This window comes from Peromyscus leucopus, chromosome 14 (genome assembly GCF_004664715.2).
Source record: "Peromyscus leucopus breed LL Stock chromosome 14, UCI_PerLeu_2.1, whole genome shotgun sequence".
Taxonomy (NCBI): domain Eukaryota; kingdom Metazoa; phylum Chordata; class Mammalia; order Rodentia; family Cricetidae; genus Peromyscus; species Peromyscus leucopus.
This window is the reverse complement of record NC_051075.1, coordinates 83,584,068-83,606,798: the sequence shown is the minus strand read 5'-3', so window position 1 is coordinate 83,606,798 and position 22,731 is coordinate 83,584,068. Positions and strand designations below refer to the sequence as shown.

At 48.4% G+C, this 22,731-nt stretch overlaps 1 protein-coding gene across 1 annotated transcript in view; it reads right to left on the bottom strand.

Moving 5' to 3' along the window:
• The window catches only part of Ptprn2 (protein tyrosine phosphatase receptor type N2), a 719,135-nt gene that overhangs the window by 423,075 nt on the left and 273,329 nt on the right, over positions 1-22,731 (bottom strand). The window contains exons 5-6 of the mRNA XM_028880925.2: positions 18,393-18,555; positions 7,619-7,967 (exon numbers count right to left, since the gene is read on the bottom strand). Coding sequence (XP_028736758.1) covers positions 7,619-7,967; positions 18,393-18,555 — 512 coding nt within the window. The remainder of the gene's footprint in view (positions 1-7,618; positions 7,968-18,392; positions 18,556-22,731) is intronic.

Genomic DNA, 22,731 nt, shown 5'->3' with positions numbered 1-22,731 from the left:
AGATGGAGGAGGAGTGGATTGACAGGTGGATGGGGGGGCAGGAGGAGAGGAGGGAAGGGGAACTGCAGTCAGATGTAAAATAAATGAAAAGATTTAATTTATAAAAAAATTTTTAAAAGAATAAAAAGTAATCAAAACAATTTCTGGATGTGTGTTAAACCTCACTATAAGTACATGAAATGTAATTGTCTGTGTCCTTGGAATACAGTATAAAGACGAGCCAATGCAATCCTTAAATAAAGAGGCTGAGTGTTGGGAAGCTGCCACTCTCTGTAAGCATGGACACCAGGAAGGGGCCAGATATGTGAGACTGAGTAATGCTCTGAGTGCACTTTCCACAGTGGGAAAATGCATTTGTAGAAGACTGACAGCTTTTTCCAAGTGTTGAATAAGCCCCATGGCTCTGGTGAGCACCAATAGCCAAACAAGACAATCTGCAGGAGTGCTCCCTCCCCAGAGCCTCCACAAGCACAGGGCAGGTGTCCACTCTCTATCCTCAACCTGCATAGCCTCTCCCAGGAGCTCCAAAGGTTTTTATCTTGACTTGTTGGCTGATGCTATCTCATCATCAAGTCAGCTGTGACACTCAGTCCTAGACCCCTGCAGTGACCTCTCCTGCTGCCTGTCCCTAGTCCAAAAGTTCCAGAGCATCCCCACACCCAGCATCAATGCTCACAGTCACTCCGCTGCCCTGGACGGGCATTTTCCCTGTCAGATGCACGCTCCCCTGCAGTTCTGCACTGTGTTGTAAGCAGTGGAGGAACTGTCGGGATGGGGTGGAAGAGGCAGGCATCACCATGGTGCTGTCAGACCCTGCTTTGTAGCATGCCGACTACAACGCAATGGAGCACTGAAGTGTCCTCCAGGACACCCCGCCTGCTCTCTCATGATGATGTTTCTCTCAGATCACCTTCTCTGTGGAAGGCCAAGATCTCCTCATGCCCCCGCATGTCCCATACCTTTTTTTTCACCACAAGTTCTCTTGAGCTCTGCCTGGAGGATCTACCCAAGTCTCTGAGAGCTGACTGACGAGGAGTTCGGGAGGTAAGTTTCCCATATTTCTTATACATACTTCTATTGTGTGTTTTCTATGTACTAGATACTTTCCAGACCCAGAGAGATACCAGTAAACCCTGCCTACCATTCAAGAAATGTTTCTTTATCAACATCAGAAAATGGAAAATAAACTATTGGAAACATGACCTACATATTGTCTACAGTGGTAGGAAGAGGGGAGGGGAGGCACCTCAGTGAAGGGCTCTGTTTTATAAACGATCATTGGAGAAAACTCAAGGAGAAGCAAAGCTTAACTACAGAGTCAAAGGAGGAAGAGCATGGCCCCACTGCATCCTGGGAGAAAGGCTCTCTAGGCAGAAGTAACAAGGGCAAAGGCACTGGGGTAGAAGATGCCCGGCTTGTAGGGTCAAGAAAAGAAAAGAATTCAGTGTGGCTAAAAGGTAGAAGGCAATGGGAAGAGTTACCAGCACATGGAGGGAGAGATGAAGTGGGAGGCTGCAGACTTTCCAGGGTCATCCACAGCTCATCTGAGTCACTTCTTGAAAGAACCATCCTGCAGCATGGAAACGAGGTCAAGGCAGGGAGGTCAAAGGAAGGTCATACACGACCTGCAGGTCAGTGGTGGGGCAGGGGGAGCAACACTGGAGAGGAGGAGAAAGGCAACTAAAGTCTGTTGAAGGCAAGCAGCGCATCTTCTGCCAGACTGGATGTGACACAGGACAGGCAAGCTGGTCATGCAGGAATCCCAAAGGCTCACAGCCAGTGGGGTTGATTCTTAAAGACCAGCATCAGCACATGGAGAAGCAAGATGTTCAGCACTGGACCCAGGTCAAGTCCAGCCCTGCCACACACACACCCGGGTCTGGGATACCTATCCAACCTCCTGTAGCCTCTCAAGGGTTCTCACCTGAGTGAAGCTTCGAGGAAATGGAATGCAAGGAAGCAGGGAGGTCATCTTCCCGGTGGCCAGCGCTCAGCGTGGTCATCCGGAAAGACACTGTCCTCACCTCCTGCTCTGACATGCAACAGTTCAGAAACATACTCTCCCGTGGTCCCCATCCAGTTCTTTCTCATCTCTTCATACAGAAAGGAAATGTGGCAGTATGGACCATGCACACCGCCCTTCAAGACTCTGTACTCCTGAAGGTCAGATAAAAGGAGACATGACCAATAGCCATGTCCACAGCTGTGGTGGGGCCCTGAAATGGGGCACTTCCATATTCATGATGAAATAAAGTGTACCTTCTACAATCACTATGACTCATCTAAGAAAGAATTTCCTCAGGTGTCCATATAGTGAATGATCACTTTAATAACACTTTAAAGACGCCATGGAAAGTTCTAGGTTGCTGGCTAGCAAATAGGGATTCAGTAGCACATAATAAAAGTCATGTCCACATAACTGCTACAAACCATACATTGAGCATCTTATGTCTACACTAAGAATCACAAAGGCATCACCACCACCCCCTTAAGGATGGACTGCAATGAAAAAAATGATTCTCTGGAAGTCCAGCTGCCCTGCTGGGAGTCGGGGTATAGCTCAGCCCAGTCAAATGCCGTCAAAGCAAGCCTTCTTTTGTTCTGTCCATTGCACCACAGATCTCTGAGCTCTGGCTTGCTCATAATGACATTTTAAGTAGCTTTCAATGCTCCATGTGGGCTCTAGCAGGGCAATTACATGAAATGTCAGAACATCAAATATGTAGTCCTGAAATAGGAGATCACCTCACAGTGACTCTGCATGCACAGCTGTGCGGGCTGACCTGCTGAAATTATATGTCTTTGCAGGGTTGCCCAAACATAATGTTACATGCTTTACTGAGTGAGTGATAGCAAGCAGACAGCTTCACTGCAAAATTGCCTCAGTGAGAAAGAAGTGAATCACACATAATAGCTTTTGCTCCTTAGTATGTCGGAAGGATATTTTAGTCACATCAATATTTATCTTGCTTTCTATAGTCCCCATCATCTCACCACTTTTGCCAATCCTCACCACCTGTATTATTGCTCACCGTCATCATCCTCGCCATCTCCATCACCATTCGGTACCGTCATCACCATCCTCATCCTTGCCGTCTCCATCGCCTCAGTCTCGCCACCCCACATTCACCATCCTCACCCCATCATCATCCTTACCACCTTCAATACCATCCTTACCATCGCAATCACTCTCACCATAATCACCGCCTTCACCGTGATCACCACCACTACTAACCTTGCTTCCTTCCTAACCACCTTCACCATCATCATGACCACCATCCTTACAATCATCATCGCCAACACCACCGTCACCCTCCTTGCTACCCCATCACCACCATCACCTTTAACACCCTCAGCATCATCCTGAAGCAGTGACTGTGCCGTTTTGTTTAGAGGGCATGCATTGTTGCTTGACTTCAACAAGTTCAGAAAAATTCACTTATCATCTTATTCTACCTTCATTTGGGTTCCTACCAAGAGACATGAATATCTACATCAGTGTCTTGTCTACATTTACTGAAAACAATCCAACAATGTAAAAATGAGCTCACTACAATTTGAGAGGTGTCTCATAGGTAAGTGTCATTTAGCTCTCAAAGGTGTCTGAAAAATCAGTCTGGGACAGGCACCCATTGCATTGTAGGGCACAGGACTCAAGCACTCAAGCAGTCCACCTTTTCATTTCAGGTGGGCATGTGGAAAAGTATTATATATGTGACCTTGGTAAGGAATGGAAGAAGAGAAGCCAAACTGCTTTGTGCAAGTGCATGCCTGTGGGCACATGTGCATGCCTGTGGGCACATGTGCATGCCTGTGTGTGCATGTGCATGCCTGTGTATGCATGTGCATGCCTGTGTGTGCACGTGCATGCCTGTGTGTGCACGTGCATGCCTGTGTGTGCATGTGCATGCCTGTGTGTGCATGTGCATGCCTGTGTGTGTATGTGCATGCCTCTGTGTGCATGTGCATGCCTGTGTGTGCATGTGCATGCCTGTGTACATACCTGGAGGCCAGAGGAGGACCTCAGGTGACTTGTTCTGTCACTTTTAACTTTATTGTCTTGAGACAAAGTTTCTCACCAAACCTGGAGCTAGGCCATTTAGCTCCAGCCATTTTCCTGTCTCTGTCCCCACAGTGCTTGGTGTACAGGCACACCCCTGGTCATACACAGCTTTTCACAGGGGTTCTGGTATTTGAATTCAGGTGCCCATGCCTGTGCAGTAAGAACTCTTACACAATGAGCCATCTGGCTAGCCCTTTGGTTTTTAAAATGTAACACAACAACAGAAATGGATGCAGAACTTTCTACCACTTTAAATTTGTGTTCAGAGACCCGGGGAGAGATAGTCCAAGTGTTAAGAGTAAAGAGACAAGACAGACAGACAGCTGCTACCTACTGACAGAACTCAGGAAGGAGCCTTGTGAGCCCTGCAAAGCATTGCCTGACCCCCGTGTCCCGGGTGAAATAGAATGATTCTTGTGTATCTGTTATGCAAGACCTCTATACTTGTTATTTTTATATTTGGTTAGGAATAAAACCAACAACCAAGCCTCATCCCCATGGTGAATGTAATCCATTTCTGGCATTGGAGGTTTCACATGGTGATATAAGATGTCTAACTGGGGCATTGTCTCCCCCACTATATGGTAACTATATATACATATTTAAAAGGAATGCAAACTGTGATTTCAATGACCAAAGCCCAGGACCTGTTAGCCCAAACAAAAAACTTAATAGTGTTTAGTTGGTATTTAGCCAGCTGGTTCTCGACAAATCCAGACATTTGGTTGGGTACCACCATTAAGCCCTGAAGGTTTTTTGCTCTCCTGGAAAATGAACTTGATGATAACACAGCTTTTGAAGGCTGAGTGAGCAACAATTGGGATAATTTGCAGATGAGTCCATTCATTCATTCACTGAGCAAACGATGCAGCTGTCCAAGATAGCCCCGGGATACAAGCTACCAGACACAAATGGAGAGCGTGGCGCCCTGCCTTCCCGGAGCCCAGGGGCCAGGACGGGGCGGGGGCGGGATGGCAAACACTCAATGCACATCCATCCGAACGTGTTAAGGAGAGGACTGGGGTTGGGGTGTTTGCCTTTTTCTAGGGTAGACCCAGCATATAAAGGAACTGGGATGCTTTCCAGTCCCTGAGGTATATGTGGATGATAAAGCCAGAGCTTGCCGTAAGGGCTAGGTGACCCCTACGGGATATGGCACCCCACCAGCAAACTTAAAGGAGACAAGGCAGTGGGCCCCTCCCAGAAGCATGGAGCATTTCCATAAACACCCTTATTGGTTGTAGTATTAAGGCCGCTCCATGTAGTTAAAGGGGAGGTTTATTTTCTGGGGTAACTTACAAGTGAGGGGATAGGTTACAGGGTCCGGGAGAGGTGAAGTGCAGTCCAGCAGTGATATCTGGAGAACTCTGCTTGGTCTACCTCCAGTGTCCAGGATCCAGGAACCAAGAGACCTGGCCTATCTGGATCTCAGGTCTTCAGGGCTCCTGTCTCAGGCCCACCTTGTGGGCGTGGCAGCTACCGAAGCCCCAGTGGGGGTAGTACTTCCAGGTCAAAGATGGAACAGCTGCCCACTACATCCCCTCGCTGAGATCAAATAGAAATGGCCACATGTCAGACACAGAGCAGAAGTAACTTCAACATCACTGGGATACAAGCAGCAAAATTCAGAATGTGATAAAGTCCTTCAGAAAACTGACCAGGCTTCTGAGACCACAACTGTAGACAAGAATAAGGAAAAGCCTGGATGTTTCCAGAAAGCCCAAAGGCCTGCACAGGCCTTGTTTCAGAACTAGTTATGAGAAATGTGATGCAGCTGGGAAGTTTGGTCCCTGAAAAGACACTCTGTAACACTGCTGTTAATCCTCACACGCAGTGACGTCAGTGTGGCTGAGTCTGTACGCTGTTCCTTCTCTCTCTGTACCCTGCTGGAGTGTGGGAATGTACAACAACATAATGTCTGAATTCAGTTCAAAACCATGCAGGGAGGGTGGGGTGTGGAGTATGACAGTCCAGGAAAAGCCGTGGCTGAAGCTGGTCTGACATGCACAGGGTTCCCTGCCCATTTCTATTTATGTTGTGCTTAGCACTTTATGTGGCACTTTTAAATGCATACAGTGAAGTTAGGAACATACGTACGGCAGCTTGGGAAAGTAGCCTATACACTGTGCAAGCAGCCATGATCACAGGGAGGTGGAGACCATAGGCACGGGTAATCTATTCACAAACATATCCACTTCCCAGTTAGATTTTCATCCCTTGGTAGGAAAGTGGTATCCACCTCTTCCTAGTTCCAGTAACTATAGCAGAGTCCAGCAGGAGATGGGGATAGAGAGAAGCAGAAGACCCTACCCGACCATGAAGGAGAAACAGCAGGGGACACAGGGAAGGCATGGATATCTGCCCTTAGCATCCCCTTGCTGAGGTGATGGTCAAGGACTAGCTTTGGCATCTGTATGCTGGCCTATGCTGCCAAGTGAGGCTGTTTAAGAGAGTCTGGGAGCTAAGGACATGTAGAAGGTCACTGGTCAAGGTAAGGGGTTCCTAGAAGCGCTGATGCTTCAAAATGGAAGGAACAGCCTCTACAGGCAGAACACTGAAAGGAAAGGCCAGCTGTTGGCTGCAGTCTCCTTAGCAAACACAGAGGTATGTGCAGTATCTCTGTGTGCATGCATCTCTAGTGGGCACACCACCTGGGTCATGCATGCTACCCCTAAATCATGAATGAGAGCAAACTATTCTTAATGGTCATGTGGTAATTGCTTTCCTAAAAATGATTGCAGCATTTGAATAGACAAGGAAAACATGAGAATGAGGCTGCCTGTTTGGAATGCAGCAGTGAGAACCAGGACCGTCAATACAAGCTGAACTTTGTCTACGAAATGATGCAGTGATGCCCGTGCAGTCCCCAGATGATTCTCCACAGTGCTACCTGCTTAGCCGTAGAGTCCACATGTCTCTATAGGTGAAGCCATACCATAATAATCCCACTTTGGGATGGTCTTAGTGAAAGGTTGTTAGAAAGCAAATGGACCAGAACCTTCTGTATGATACAAAGGAGCAGGAGCCAGCAAGTACCTAGCTGTCATTCCCTGTAGATGCCCCCACAGCCTATAGATAGCCACAGAAGTTCATCACTCTGACCAAGAAACTAAAAACCACAGCACTAACAAGGGCCACACTGAGGTCTGCACTACACACACCACTGCATTGTGGGTAGTACCACAGACTAGATGCTCCTGAGGAATAACTACTTGACCATGTATGAGAGTCAGTTCTGGATTTGCCCACCCAGAATGACATGGCATGAATGCTTGTCAGCATTCGTAGTCTGTGTTGAAAAACACACAGTAGATGACAGAGTTCAAGAGCCAGCCTTAGGAGGTAAGAGCTAAACCAGCCATCTGTACCCAGAGCACTTACCTCTTCCCCAATGTGGGGGTCCCTCTGACAGGATTTTTCTCCATCAAGAAGGACCCTGGGCCCACATAGGATCCCTCTGTCCCATGGGGTCAACAAGAGGTGTGTAATGGAAAAACCCTCCAGGAAGAAATCATCAAGGCCAATGCAGTGAAAGCAGACTGTTAAAACACTCACCGTCCCCCATGCTCAGGGAGTCTTTGGCGTCTCCTGGAGGTGAAGGCCATCTCTGAGAAGCAGCAGGTGCGGAGAAGGACTTCGGTGCTCTCACAGGACTATGCAGAAGGTACTGTGGCCCTGGGTCATTTTCTCCGGGAGGTCTCTGAGCACTGTAGGCACTGAGTGCAGCGATCAGCTGCTGCTTGTCCACGTCGCTATCTACCTTAGGGCTGAGCTCATCCGGCTGGAGCCGGGTAAGGGGCCACAGAAGGTTGTCAGGATACTTGACCCGAGCTGCAGGAGGATAGGTCAGTGCAGAAGTGTGAGCCACATAGGTCAGGATGTTCTCGGGGAAAGAGTCCTCACCCTAGAGGGGAAGATGAGACAAGGTAAGAGTTAGGTCTCCATCAGCCTGTGCTCAGGAGGCCTGGGCTCCATCCTCATGGCCCGATGGCACCAAGCATCTCTGACATGTGAGCATTGTGTATTGGCCAAGCTCCACACTTCGTAGTTACTGTAGCAATGGTTTTTAAGTAGCAGATTTCTTGAGATGCAGCAGGCCATGAAATCATACAATTCTGTAGTTTTTAATGTGTTCACAGTTGTGTAAGCATCGCCACTAAATAATTCCTGAACATCCTAAAATTAGAACATTGTTCAGGTTCCCATTCCTCTGTCACCAGCCCAGGCAACCAGTTTTACTTTCTGCATCTGAGAACTTGGTCCCCTGCAGACATTTGTGTAAAGGGACCCTCATAGCATGTGGCCATTTGCATCTGGGCCACTTTATGGCGTGTGCCAAGATCTTCCTCTTCAGGGCTGAGTGAGCCTCCTCTGTATGTTGTTACCACATTCTATTTTTTATAGACCAGATGATGGACACCCAGGCTGTCTTCCACTTTGGGCTACTTTGAATAATGCTGTTAGATCACTGTGTGCTACCAAGTCTGGGAGATGGACGTATGTTGGTTCTCTTGGGCATAAGCCTAACACATGAATTCATAGGGTCATATTATCACTACATTGAACATTTCAAGAGCTGCCGGCTTCTTCCACGGCCCTACCAAACAAAGAATGGGGTTGAGTGTCTCTTCAACACTGTCATCTCATTATCCTCATAGTTATTTCTACCCGTCAGACTTGTGGCTAGGAAGCAGGGTCTCATCATGCTTTATCTTGTTTGCATTCCCCTGGTGCCTACTGATGCTGAGGGATCTTATGTGCTTAGTGACCATTTGCACATCATCCCTGAAGAAACATCAGAATCTGCTACCTGTGGGGGTGTTTGCTGTGACTCAGAAGAATAACTTTCCTGTAAACACACCTCCACTTCAACAGAGGTTCCAAGTGCCTGTCTGAAGCCTCTTCCTTCCCCAGCCCTGACTATTCACTGATACAAGTCTAAATCCTACTTGAGAGAGAGAGAGAACATGTCTCTGTGTATATACATGTGCACTTGGAGGCCAGAGGTCAGCATTGGGTGTCGTCTATTATTCTCCAGTTTGGTATTTTGAGACGATAACAACAACAAAAAAAAAAATTCTCACTGAACATGGACCTCACTAATTTGGCAGGACTAGCTGGCCAGAAAGCCTCAAGGATGCTCCTGTCTCCTGCTGCTCATGTTTGTAATTACAGGAATATGTCACCATTCCTGGTTTTTTACTGGGTGGCAGGCATCCAAACTCAGGTCCTTATGCTTATGCAGGGAGCACATCACCAACCAAGCTCTTTCTCCACCCCAAGGGACAGGTTTTCCTACGGGAAGCTGGGGGTCAGCACACGTTTGCTGTGGGCCCAGGAGAGCTCCTGTGCAAGCACTTGAACAGATCACTGCACCTTTTGAGACTTGTTTCTCCTGATAAAGGAGTTTCAACGTCATCTCTTAGATTCTTCTTCTGCTGTTGTTATTGTTTCCAAAATGATGTAACTCTAGCTGTCATCCAAATTGTTTAGTTTTGTGTGCAAGACTAGCTGGAATCGACTGGTCTTCTTTCAGAAAAGGAAATGTAAGAAGAGGGAGGGGGCATGTGAGCAAGAACGCTGCCACGAGAGCAGCCTCTCCAGCCATGCCCACAAACAGGTGACGGAGTCAGGTGCAGGCTCCGCCGCTCTGCACCTCTCAGGAGACTGCACCAGAGGCTGGGGCCCACATCTGAGTGCTCGTTAATGTGCCTGCAGCATCCTTCCTCACCTCACGGTGATGCAGCCTGACGGGCTCCACTCAGAGGGTCTCTAATTAGCGCCCCACATTGGACAGCTCCAGGCAGAGACACCAGGCTCAGCACATCTGTGCAGCAGGCTGGGACAGACAATCTGCTCTCCATGTTTATGCTCTGACTCAAATGAAGGCAAAGAGGAGGAAAGAGCATTCCCACATATAGCACGAATAAGAGTCTTTAAAAAAAAAAAAACCTCAGAAAATGTTGGTTCCCTGGTATCCTACTTCCTGGTCCCATGCAATAGTGCAGTCAGTCTGTTGCCTTCAAAGGGGGCAGCTAGAGGCAGGGGTCAAAACCAGGAGGGACTTGATCTTCAGCAACTCAAAGCAGGGGGTCTATTCCAGACCCACACAGAGGCAAGCTCCAGTGTGGCTTAGCATCAGCCGCACAGAAGTGGACGCGCATGGCAGCCTCCCCGGCCACCATGTCCATCACTACTGTCACCACCGTGCTTTCCGACAGCCAGACGCCCCAAGAGTGCCGAGGAGAGCCCCGGCTGCACTGTTCCCTTCACTCAGAGTTAGAGATGTTTCCACAGTCTCTAGCTTGAAGATGTTTTGAGTCTCAACATATCAATAATGAGGTTACACCAGAAGTAATATTAGGTGGTATGCAAGACACCTGGAGACAAATAACCTAGAAATAAGAGGACTGGTCAGTTTCCAACTCAGGGTGGCACTTGTGGTCTGAGAAGTGGTCCAGTCATTTGTAGGACCCGGTTGGGGTGCTGGATGAGGCCCACCGGGAGGCATGATACATCTGAGAGTATTCCCAGAATTTTCTGAGACTCAGCAGGGGGGATTTTCCTCCAGGCACACCCCTTCCTCAACCATTACTACATAAGCAAGGGCAGAGCCGCTCAGCACAGTGAGAGACTAACAGGAAAGGAGGCCGTTGGGAAGGGGAGTGATCCTGCCACGCAGCTCTCACACTACACAGATCTGAAACTCCCGTCTGGTTTCTTGAGCTTTACTTTTAACACCTGGAGGACCAGAACAAATAATGTCCCTTTCTTTGAAAGTAGCTTTACAGATTAGGGAGGCTAACAGAAGTGCCTAGCTTAGCAGACAGCTCAGAAGAGGAATGTAATGAACGGTGGCTACCATCAGCGGCATCACTACCATCAGAAGCCCAGTAACCCGCCAGCAGCAGTAGCAGCCCACCACCACCTGCAGCATCCCACCTATGAGCATCATCCTTTCTATTCACAGCATCCTCACCATCAGCAGCTTCTACTATAGATGTAGTAGCAGCAGCAGCAGCAGCATCCCACCATCTACAACATCCCACCTGTGAGCATCACCCCCTCTACCGCACATCTTCATCACCATCAGCTTCCCTACTATCAGCAATAAACCTACCATTAGCAGCAGCATTGCTACTGCCACTGTTTTGAGCTTCTAATGACATTCTAGTAGAAAGAATCATTCTAACATGGGCCTGTCCTCAAAGAGCTTGCAGATTAACAGAGAAGCTAAGTCAGAGAAATCAATCACTAATTAGAATCACACTACAGAGAGGTTCAGAAAAGCAATACTCTTTGGAATGGAGTGATTGCATTCAGTGTGGCTGGTCAGAGCAGCATCATGGAGCTGAGGCCTGCCTCATTTGCCCATCTGCCCAGGTGATCAAGACAGCAGCTCTCCTTGCTGTTAGATTTGCAGGCTACAGTGCCAGAGGCAAAGTCAGGCCTCCTTCTTAGACCAGAGAGCCTCCCTTGGACCCTTTGCCCTGGGTCTGTTTGCAGAGCTATTGTTCAGGCTGACAGAAAGGCCTGGGGGTCCTGGGACTCCCACAGGACACTCTACATAGACAGACTCATCTGCACACTGGCCACTCAGCACATCAGATATTCTCTTGTGTCAAGGATCCAAATAAAACCAGGAAATTCAAATCAGGACACTGTTGACCACATAACACATATCTTCTCCAGTGTGCCCAAAGGCAGTGTTGACAATCACGTTGATCAAGATGTAGCCGCAGGCCTGACAAAATAGTGCAAGTGGGGGTGGGGCCCAAGGCTTCTTAATGAGATGGCCTCATAGCATGACACACTGGATTGCTGGTTGCCAAGGGGATGGAGGGAGGTGCAGCCAGCCAGACACTGACCACTGATGTAAGGCCTTAGCCATGGGAATGGCAGAAAGACAGTGTTTTTGTTTTCTCTGTCTCTGTCAATTTGTTATATATCTCTGTGTCTCTCTGACTTTCTCTCTCTGTCTGCTCTGTCTCTGTCCCCATGTCTCTCTACTTCTCTGTGTGTCTCAGTGTCTGTGCATCTTTATGTATGTGTCTTTCTTTCTGTTAGTCTGTCAGTCAGTCTGTCTGTCAGTCAGTCTGTCTGTCAGTCTGTCTGTCTCTCTCTCTCTCTCTCTCTCTCTCTCTCTCTCTCTCTCTCTCTGCCTTTATGTCCATTTTTCTATGTCTCTATATTTTTATGTCTGTCTAGGCCTATCTGTCTCCCATGCTTCTGTCTCTCTGTACCCAACTCTCTAGGTTTCTTGATGTATAGTTCAATATCCAGTGATGTCAATTTCCAAAAGGGCCCAGGCTTTGTATGGCCTACTGTGTGTAGTTCTTCCCATCTTCATGAAGTCACAGGATGCAACACTCCTGCCCTTAGGGAAGGGGATAAGTCTCCTATGTATTGTGCTTTGTTGTAGAGATGACAGGCTCCTGTTGGGAGAAATCAATGCCCATGGTGCTCATAGTTCACAAAACCCCGAGGTTGTAGAACCATTAGGTGGCAAACTGAGAGTCACATAATCTCAGAGAAAATCAGTGGTCCCATGCAGGTGGGTGCTGCCTGGGGGCCTGTGCAGATGATGCCCCATCTGTGGGTTTAGGAGTCTTACAGAAGAAAACAATAGGAAACACAGACAGGGCCACTTCTTGCACCCTGCTCCCTGCCATCCCATCAACTCCACTATGTCTAGCTCATACCACGTCTTCTCCACCTGCAGCACCTGTAGCCTCCTACCAGGCTAAGAACAGCAAAGCCTGGATTGGGGCGGAGCTCCCACATGGTTCACTTGACAGTCAAGGCACAGACAGTGGGAGAGAAGAAGCAAAGTGCCCAGACTCTGCTATCACAGCCGCCTGGCTTCCCTGGGCTTCGTGTTTTGACTCTTCCTAATCCTCTTCTGTCTTCACCTCGCCCCACAGACAGGCAGATGAGACATTTTAGTGTGAGTCAGCAGAGCTGGGGCCAGCAGGGTCTTGCTGCACATAGACAAAGCACTCCTCTGCTAGCCTGGCATGAAATGAGGGATCAGCTGACCTTGAAAGTGGACTTTGGTGACTTCTGTTTGGGGACTGAACACAAATCAAAATAAGGCCTGACAAGAATTCCAGGACTCTGAATTCAGCTCTATTAGTAACTGTTTGAAAGTGGCCTTTTTAGTCTGTGGCCATTCCACTCTGAAAGTGCCGTGCCCACTCTCATCTAAAGGTGGACATTTCACTGGTCTGTCCTTGCTACTATGCATTTACAGCTGGCCTCCTCTTCCAGCAGGTCAGCTCTCCCTGTCATCAGTGAGAGGAATTCAGCTGCCCACCCCGAGGGGAACGCAGAGGGGCAAAGGTCTGGATGTGAGCCTGGGAAGGAAAGCATCCTAACAGGGCTTTCAGAACCTCAGAAGCACCTCATGGCTGTCACAGCATAGGCTCTGACCCTCCTGGCTGCACCATGGGAGATGTGTAGGTAGGTTAGTGGCCCATGAGCACTGCTGGCTTCCTGCACCATGCAATGCTTTTGCAGAGAGTTCACTGTCTTTGTGGTGCTTCTGGATGGTAGGCAATTGGTAGAAGTAGGAGCACTCAGGAAATGCTGGGTCTGGATTCCTGACTGCATTAGGCACCACCATGTGAACTGAAGACAGTACCTAGCCCCATAACAGCTCCCCTAGAAGGAAAGGCAGCTCCTTGGTCTGGGAAAGTTCCCCAGAGTGTGAGGACAGCACCTAGCCTGGAGACAGGTCTCCCAGAGTGCAAGGACATCAACTAGCCAGAAGACAGCTCCCCAAAAGTGTGAAGATAGCACCTTGGTCTAAAATCAGCTCCCCCTAGAGTGTGAGGACATCAACTAGCTTGGGGACAGCTTCCACGGAGCCTGGCTTCCTGCCAACAGTCAGGGAAACATTAGTGAGAGCAGGAGCAGTTTTTAAAAATAAAAATCAAATGAACATTATGCCATGCATGCAAACTGCCCTCCAGCCTCAGCTCTATGCTGACAAAAAAAACAGAAGTTGCACCCCAAACACTTCCTCCCAAGAGGCGCCTCTTCAGACATGGCTGGCTGCAAAATGGGCCTGTGGTAGACATCCATGTTATTTCTAGCTAAGTAACATCTGTGAATCTGCTGTGAGGCACAAGTCTTTGTTTACACACACACACACACACACACACACACACTTGACATAGGGTATTGATCCTTCTGACTCTCCTTTCTCCAATTCCCAAGTGCTGAGATCACAGGCACAGGCCACTATGCTTAGCTTAGAATATGAGTCTTGACCTTGTAGACATACAGAGCAGAGTTGCTGGTCTTAGAAAGAACAATTCCACCCAGAAGAAACCACCAAGCCAGGGCTGTAACAGGTGTTACTCTTGTGAGCATGAAATCATCTCTTATTCCACATCCTCACCAGAGTTGACTTCACAATTTTCATATTTTATAGTTATCCTTTAAACATTTTTATATATCTATACAACATATTTTGATCATATCCATCCATCATCATCTCGCTATAAATACCCATAGTGCCTCCACTTTGCTTCCCTCTTAGCCAGTCCAGTGGACAAGAAATGGTAGCGTGAACACTGATGCATTTCCTCAATGAGTGACACTGAAGAGTTCTTAAAAGATTTATTTTTATTTCATGTGTATGTATGAGGGCCTGCATGCACGTGTGTGCACCACATGCATTCCTGCTCCCTATGGAGAGGTCAAAAGAGAGTACTGGGCCCCTTGGGACTGAATTGATGAACAGTTGAGAGCTACCATGTGGGTCCTGAGAGCTGAACCTGGGTCCTCTGCAAGAGTGACAAGTGCTCTTAACCATGGATCCATCTCTCCAGCCCCACACTAAACACCTTTAATGCCCACACTGGCCCTTTGTACATTTTTTTTCCTAATAAAGTGTCTATTCAAAATTTTTACACATTTTGCATTGGGTTATTTTCCTTTCATCTTTACCAATGAGCAACCATCACAAGGGGCTGTCTGCCTGTGCAGAAATACCCTCCCCTCCCCCCTGCACATCCCCAGGCAGCCATGGTCTGCTCCTGTTACCCACTGCTTTCTATCTCCACCCACACTGTTAGCTGTTGCCTCAATGTGGGATTCATTGCAATGACCTGTTCCACCCACCTGTTCACTTGCTGACAGACACTTTAGTGTCTGCTCTCTACTGCTAAGTTTACCACAGGACTTCCTGTGCAAATTGTGCATGGACACATGCTTTCACTTAGCATGGGAAGAGAGGGAGCGGTTGGAACCCAGGGAGATGCATGTTCAACTCTTTAAGGCATTGTGTAGTTCCAGGTCCTCCATGCCACCAACACATGGGGTTGGACTTCTAAACTTTAGCCAGTCTTCAAAGATGCAGAAGCTCAGTCAGCCTCACATTGCCAGTCTAAGTTGTTCAGGCCTTCTGTCCCATCCATCCTGCTCTTTCTGACATCTCCAAGCTGCCCTGGTTGAGTGCCTGCACCACACTCACAAAGACTGTGGTCCTGTGAGAATTTCTCTGGCCCTCTGTATAAGGGTTCCTGCTCATCTTGTGCAGCTAGCTCTTGACCAGTCTCTACATGTAACAGTTGCTCCTGGAAGTCCCTGTGGAGCTCCTTTCCCTACTCTGGAGGCTTCTCTGTTGCTCCAATTTGTAGAGTCCAAGTCCTTGGGATTCTGTGCATCTTCAGCTAGCTTAGGGTTCTTGGAAAAGGTGGAGCAGCAGCTCATCTAACTATCCACGCTGTGGGTGGTAGTGGAGGTCCCTAGACCATAAACATTTTCAACAGATGACCTCTAGCTGTCCTGAACACTGTCACTCAGGATACCCTTGGTCTACCCTCCCATCCTGCTTCATGTCCTTCAATGAACATTTATTCCATTAACATACTTACTCAGTTACAACTACATTTTTTGTTTGATGTTTCTCTTTATGAAATATGACTGACAATTCTAAAGGGCAGGATCAGTCTTTTATCTTTATAATCTCAGAGCCCGTCATAGTTCCTTTATATGGAATACATTCTCAAAATAATTCTAAAATAAATTCATTAATGGTATCAGCAAGCAATGAGTTTCCGTTTGACCCTCTTTGGTGACAAGTGAAGTGAGACATCATGGTGCTCTATGGGTAAAACTGGGGTATGATAGTGTTCTACAATGCACCTGAAAGGACTCTGGGTAGATGCTACTCTGATCAATAAAGCAAGAAGGTGGGTACCCCACTAACAATGCAGGAACAGTGATAGCATGGATTTAGTCATCAGTATGTGCTTGGTACATGTGTCAGAGTGGCTCCTGGCCATGTTGGTTTGGGAGAAGCAGGGAAAAATCTATTCCCTGTGGCTTCTGTTATGAGGTAATCAGTCCAACAGACTCAAAGAGAATAAAGTCAGCATTCTGTCTATGCTGGAGCCAGATTCTCCAGGATAGATACACAGAAGGAAAAAAAAGCCATGATTTGTAAACAATTCATTGGAAATTGGTTGCATGTTGAAACACCACCAGTGGCTACAGTTTAAGTTACCACTGAGATAGCATGTCACCCAGGTGGGAGGGGGTGGGAGAAGCCCCAAGTTCCTGGCTGGCTGTGGTGCCCCATGGCAGCCTGGATTGCTGCTGTACTTCTGTGCTTTGTGCAGACGCTGCTCATTAGAGAGATGACTCAGCTTTCTCATGTAAGCACTCAAGAGAAAATAATGAGTTCTGGGCTTTCACACTTTTTTTTAGTATGAAGAAACATCAATCTGCACACAGAAGGGAAAATGTGTAAGCCAGAAGTGCCCCCCAGCGCTCGGCTTCTGAATGACTTGTGGCCATCGCTCTGAAATGGATGCCCAGATGATTACAATGTCCTTTAATTCACACTGGGTCGTTTTTTGAAGGGGGAAAAAACAGCTGTGGGTAAAAAGACTGGGTTATAGGCATCAACTGGCACTGCTGTGGGTACCTGTGGTGTGAGGTCATCCTGCTGGGTGGTGGTAGCAAGGATCCCAAGAACCAATATAACATGAGGTGGGACGGCTATCGTGGAATTCTGGCCACACCGAATGCCAGCTCCCCTTGCCGACTGCTGTCTCCTGGCTGCGGGGGATGTGGCTAGTCACCACTGCTTCTCCTCTATGTAGGTCCAGAGAAGGTTCAGAGCCCATAGGAACATGGAAGAGCATCTGACAGTCTCTTGTGGACACCAGTCTAAGGAGCCAGTGTTCCAGCGCAGAGCGAATGGTGCTGACACCCTACATGGGGGAAACTCTGAGAATGTTCAAGGAGTCAGACACCTGTGCTGGGATCACAATACACCTACCAGGAGTGACGAAGCCCTAGCACCATGTATGGGAGACCTCCAGATGTCCCTTGGTGTTTAGCAACACACGACAGTCTTTGAAAGGAAACACGGCCCATATGAGGTAATGTGATGGATGTTCCTTAGAAGAAACGTTGAGCCCTAGTGTTGAAGGCCCAACACACCCAGGAGTCTGACCTGTACACCATGTCCAATCTTACCCTTAGAGATGAGCTAGTTCTCAGGCTCCAAACTGCCTTCTTCTAGGTACCCAGAGCTCTTTAATTTTTTTGTTTAATTCAAAGTCTGACAAGACCTGCTTGTAAGCTGCCCTGAAAACAACTTGGTCACAATATTTTCACACCTCAAAAGCCCACTGAAGTTCTCACCCTCCCTTTAAAACATGCTTCCTCTCCAAGGCAAGCCAGCTCTAGCATATTAGCTGAATGAGCTGGTACCTTAGACCTTGCTGGCAAATCTGGCCCTCAAAAGCATGCCAGTTGCCCTGTGCCCAAGCCTGCCTTAGACAGAGAGACACTGTCCAGTGCCCACGTCTGAAAGTCTTGCTGTTTTGGGTACCATGTCATCTTGACACTCTACCATAGCACCACCAACAGGCAGTCTTTCTGTTGTCCTGGGATAGCCACATTGGTGACTTTACCAGAAATTAGAAGTCTCTAGGGATATTGTAACTGCTAAGTGAAACGCAGGACAGCGGTCCCCAGACCTGATTCCAGCCATGTTCAGATGCTGTTGTCCTCTTGCTGTCTGGGCTATGTGTCCACTCTTCTCCTGGACACTCTTCCTACAGACTGGTGCCAGAGCTCTGCCCCGGGTTCCTGGCACTTGCTTTTCTGCAGGAGTGCTTGCAGCCAGCACAGCCCCAGGGTACAGCCTCACCCTTCTCATATATCCAGAGCCTATAGTCAAAAGGCCAGCTGCCGAGAGCCTGAGACCTGTGACTGCTCACTCTGCTACAATGTCTGTATCGTACAGACAAACATACAGGCAAGTAAAGACAGCCCCGGCCACAGGAAGAGGCTGAAGCATCACCTTGGCTGGACGAGTCTCATGTTCCATCCTGGGTTGGGCATTCGCTGTTGGGGCCTGGGACAGAAGCCCCAAGTAGGGCAGATAGCGCCGAAGGGTCTTGGCCAGGGCCACTTCGTTCTCCAGGCCGAACCACTTTTCACTATCAGCATTCTGTTGTAAGGTCCTGAAAAGCAAGGAGAATGGTGACTCAACCCGTGTTTGTTCCATGCTGAGCTGCGAGATGGGGGCAGATGGGTGCATGGTGCCCGCACGGTCTCAGCAGCCTGCATGGGTGCCGCTGTACAGTGAGCTGATGCTCACTACATCTACTTCTCCTTAGCCACGGTGCTGTTTCTTAGGGGACCTGGCCTCACTGTCCCCACAGTGGGTGGGATGCAGTAGAGCCTTTGGGAGGGACCAAGGGGTGGCCCAGCGGGGCTCATGAATGACACTATCCCCAGCGTCCTGTGGCACTGCTAACACGAGACAGGCCGAAATGGAGAAGACAAAAAAGCACCCACGGTAGCCCGAACTCTGCAGCTGAGTCTGGTGGCTCAGATTTGTCATTGAAACACTCAAGAAGCTGAGGCAGGGGGATGGAAAGTTCAATGCCAGCTCAAACAACTTAGTGAGGTCCTGTCCAAATTTTAAAAAACATTATTGAGAATTTCACACATGCATGTGTATTTTTATCAACTCCACACCCAGTTCTGTCCCGTATGTCCCACCACTTTTCGCTCCCAGCTTCGTTTGTTTCCTTTATGAGTCACTGCACTGGTTCATTTCATGTTAACTTGGCACAGGCTAGAGTCATCTGAGAGGAGGGAGCTCCACTTGAGAACACGCCCCCATAAGGTCAGGTTGTAGACCAGCCTAGAGGGCACTTTCTTAATTAGTGATTGGTGTGGGAGGGCACAGCCCATTGTGTGGGGTGCCACCCCTGGCTGGTGGTCCTGGGTTCTATATGAAAGCACAGAGTAAGCAAGCCATAAGGAACAAGCCATAAGCAGCCCTCCTCCATGGCCTCTGCATCAGCTCCTGCCTCCAGGCTCCTGCCTGCCTGAGTTCCTGCCCTCGCTGCTTGCAATGATGAACTGTTACACGGAACTGTGAGTGAAAGAACCTCTTTCCTCCCCAAGTTGTTTTTGATCATGCTGTTTCATCACAGCAATAGTTACCCTGACTAAGACGTTCGTGGAGTCCACTTAGTGCCTGTGTGTGTATGAGTTCAGGTCCACCTACTGGAACATGGGCAGCCTCTCAGGGCCACATCCCCAAGATAACTGACCCTCTGTCCTCCAGTAGCCATTAACTGAAATTCTCCTTAAAAAGAGCTTTTTAATGGATCAAGATGTAGCTCAGTAACAGGGCAGGTGCCTAGCCTCAGGGTCCTGGGTTCGATCTCCAGAACTACGCAGACACAAAAACTTTCACAGTGCTGAGCGAGGCAGAGAGAGACACAGAGACGCAGAGACAGAGAGAGGAAAAGAGAGAGAGCTAGTGTGGGACAGAGCACAGGCATGCGGGCAAGGCAGGGAGGGTCTGTGGAAAAGACAAGGTGTTCTTTAGAACATGGATTGCTGTAGACACTGAACAAAAGAGGGGAATGTGGCCTTGGTGTAAGGAAGAGTCAGGCATAACCCCCTAGCAGGGTCCAGCGGCACCCCATCTTTGTCTTAGCATGGGGCGGTGTCTGACTTCTGACCTGTGGGGTGACTGGTTTGTATTCAGTATTCAGTATTCAGTCCTAACTCTGTGGTTTGCTGTTGCAGTGCCCAGGCTCTCCATAGCAGTCATCCTGCTGTTCGGGTGACCGGTACCGCATCTGTGCCACAGATGTGCAGGGAGAGAAGTCTGCGGCCATAAGCACCTCGGGTGTGGGGCTCACCCTCTAGATAGATTGGGGGTACGGGTAGGGTAGCAAGGACAAGGCCACAGAAACCCAGGCTGGAGTGAAATGGGTGCCTTAAAATTGCAAGAGAGAATGATCCTAGGGACACTTCTCAGGAGCAGTTGGATGTGACTGCAAAGTCAGCAAGAGCCATGGCAGCTGTAAGGGGGTGTCAGAGGAGTGGTCGGGAGCCATGGCAGCCATAAGAGGGGTTCAGAGGAGCAGTCAGGAGCCACAGATTCTGAACAAGGTCTAGGAAAGCCGAGGCAATGGGACACAGATTCCAGGACTTGAAGACCCATGTGAAATGTCATGATGGAGGTGCAAGGGGAAAGATGTCAAGATGTCATTAACCAATTAGCCAAGGTTAACCATGGCTAACCCCCCTGCTCCTCCCAGGTCCCTCCCAGAAGAACCTCACCTGCCTCTTAGCCTGGATGTGGAAAGCAGGCCGGCTGTACTGCATGTCCTGTCTTCTACACTAAAGCTCCTTGCCTATCTTATCAAGGCCTGAGGATGCCTTCTGACAGAGGAACAAAATGCAAGCAGGCTCAGCTGTGAGCCAGGACTGAAGCCATATACATCAACCACACTGCTAATGAGAGTCAAAGACTTCTCCAACAGACTGAGTCTAATGCCTGGGAATGCTGACCAAAGGATTTGAATTCTGATCACTTCCAGGCTTTTCAATTCATTAGGCACCTTGTTTATGTCGAGAAAGGAGATGGGAATTAGTCAAATAGGGCAGAATCTCTGAGCCACTGTGGGGCCTACCTGCCCACATCATATTGCCTTCAGAAACCTTCCCAAATATATCGTGTCAACCACTATCAGATCACCTTCCCTTGGACCCCAGCTAGTCCCACCTCCATATCTCTTAGCCCCCAGCAGGCTCCTGGCTCTGCCCTCCAGGATCCCAGCAGGCTGGACCTGCCCATCTCTTCTCCCTCTGCCCTGGGCAAGACCGTTCCCTGCTGGAGGCTGCGTCTTTTCTGAAGCAGAAGCACAGGCTAACCCCAGTGCCCACAAGCCTGGCCCCTCATGGCGCACTCAGCTCTCTATGGATCCCAGCTGGGCAAGGAGGACGCATCACCAAGGCTGTGGCACAAAGCAGATAAATCCAAATGTTCAGAGTTGTAAGTCTCCACAGCTGCTCTCCTTGTAGTCATCACTTGGTCCCCCCAATGCTATGTTCACTGAATATTTCTATTATATGTTTTTTCTTTTGTTGGCTCATTAGCCACAGTTCTAAATGGTTGTTTTAAAGTGTGTAGTATTTTCTTGTAACTGAGCACAGGTGTCTGTAACATCTCACAGTTCAGGTGAAGCATGGGCAAGAAGTACAGAAACCCTGTGAGCTTTCTCCCTGTTGGCCTGTATATGACAATCTAGGTTGCCACAAATTACATTGACAGCCACAGATAAATCCCACAATGCATTGTATATTATTTAGTCAATCAACTCTGCAGGAGATTGAAATAGCAAGAGGCAATCCCGGGTCTCTGGTGCTCAGTGGCCTGTGGGGTGTGCTTTCCCAGTGCATTAGCTTGGCTTCATTTCCTCCTCTCGCACTGTGATGGGAAAGCTGCTTCAGTTCCTGGGTCCCTGGGAAAATATTAAGTTCACCTTTGCAATGGAAAGGTGCTTCATGGCATGCGGGGCTCTGGTTGATTTCCCCTCTTCCCAGTACGTTCTTTCCTTTGCCCTAGATAATGGCCAAGAGTCATCAACAACCATACTACCTTCCTCTTTCTTCCTCATTGTGCTCTTGCTGGGGTTTTGAGCAATTTGACCACTGTGTGTCTTGAGTTTTCATATTCGTTTTTCTGGGGGGTGGGTGTCATATCACTTCATAGATGTGGTTGTTTAAATGAGAAATGTCTCTTGTAAGCCCAGGTATTTAAACACTTGGTCCCCAAATGCTGTGTCGCAGTTTCCTCAGTGATTGAAACATTCCATTCTGAGGGAAAGCTCCTTAGGACAGAAGGTAACCAACTCAAAATACCTTCAGAAAGTTCCTGAAATTGACTAGGTCTACTAATAAACAACAAAGGCTACAGAGAGTGACTCTCAGACAAGCCAAGCTGCAAAGAAGACTCTTGAGACCAAACCAGGCCAGCTGCCTGGAAGAAGACAACCAGCCAAACTAGCTGGAAAATGTTTAGATCAACTGAGCCATCTAGAAGGACACTCTCTAATCCATTGAGCTGCCTGCAGACTGTACAGTGTGCTTCAGGTTACCAACTTTGTGAACTCTAACCCATGCTGGGATGGGCTTCGGTGATGAAGCCATCTTGTGAGTTATTTCTGCTCCTGTAAGTAACCTCCCACCCATTCTCCTGTAAGTAACCCACATAAAACTCAGAGGTTCACCAAGTTGGACTTTGGTGGTGTCCATACTTTGATTCGTTGTGGGCTCACTATCTGGGATGAATAGGTGTGTGTGTGTGTGTGTGTGTGTGTGTGTGT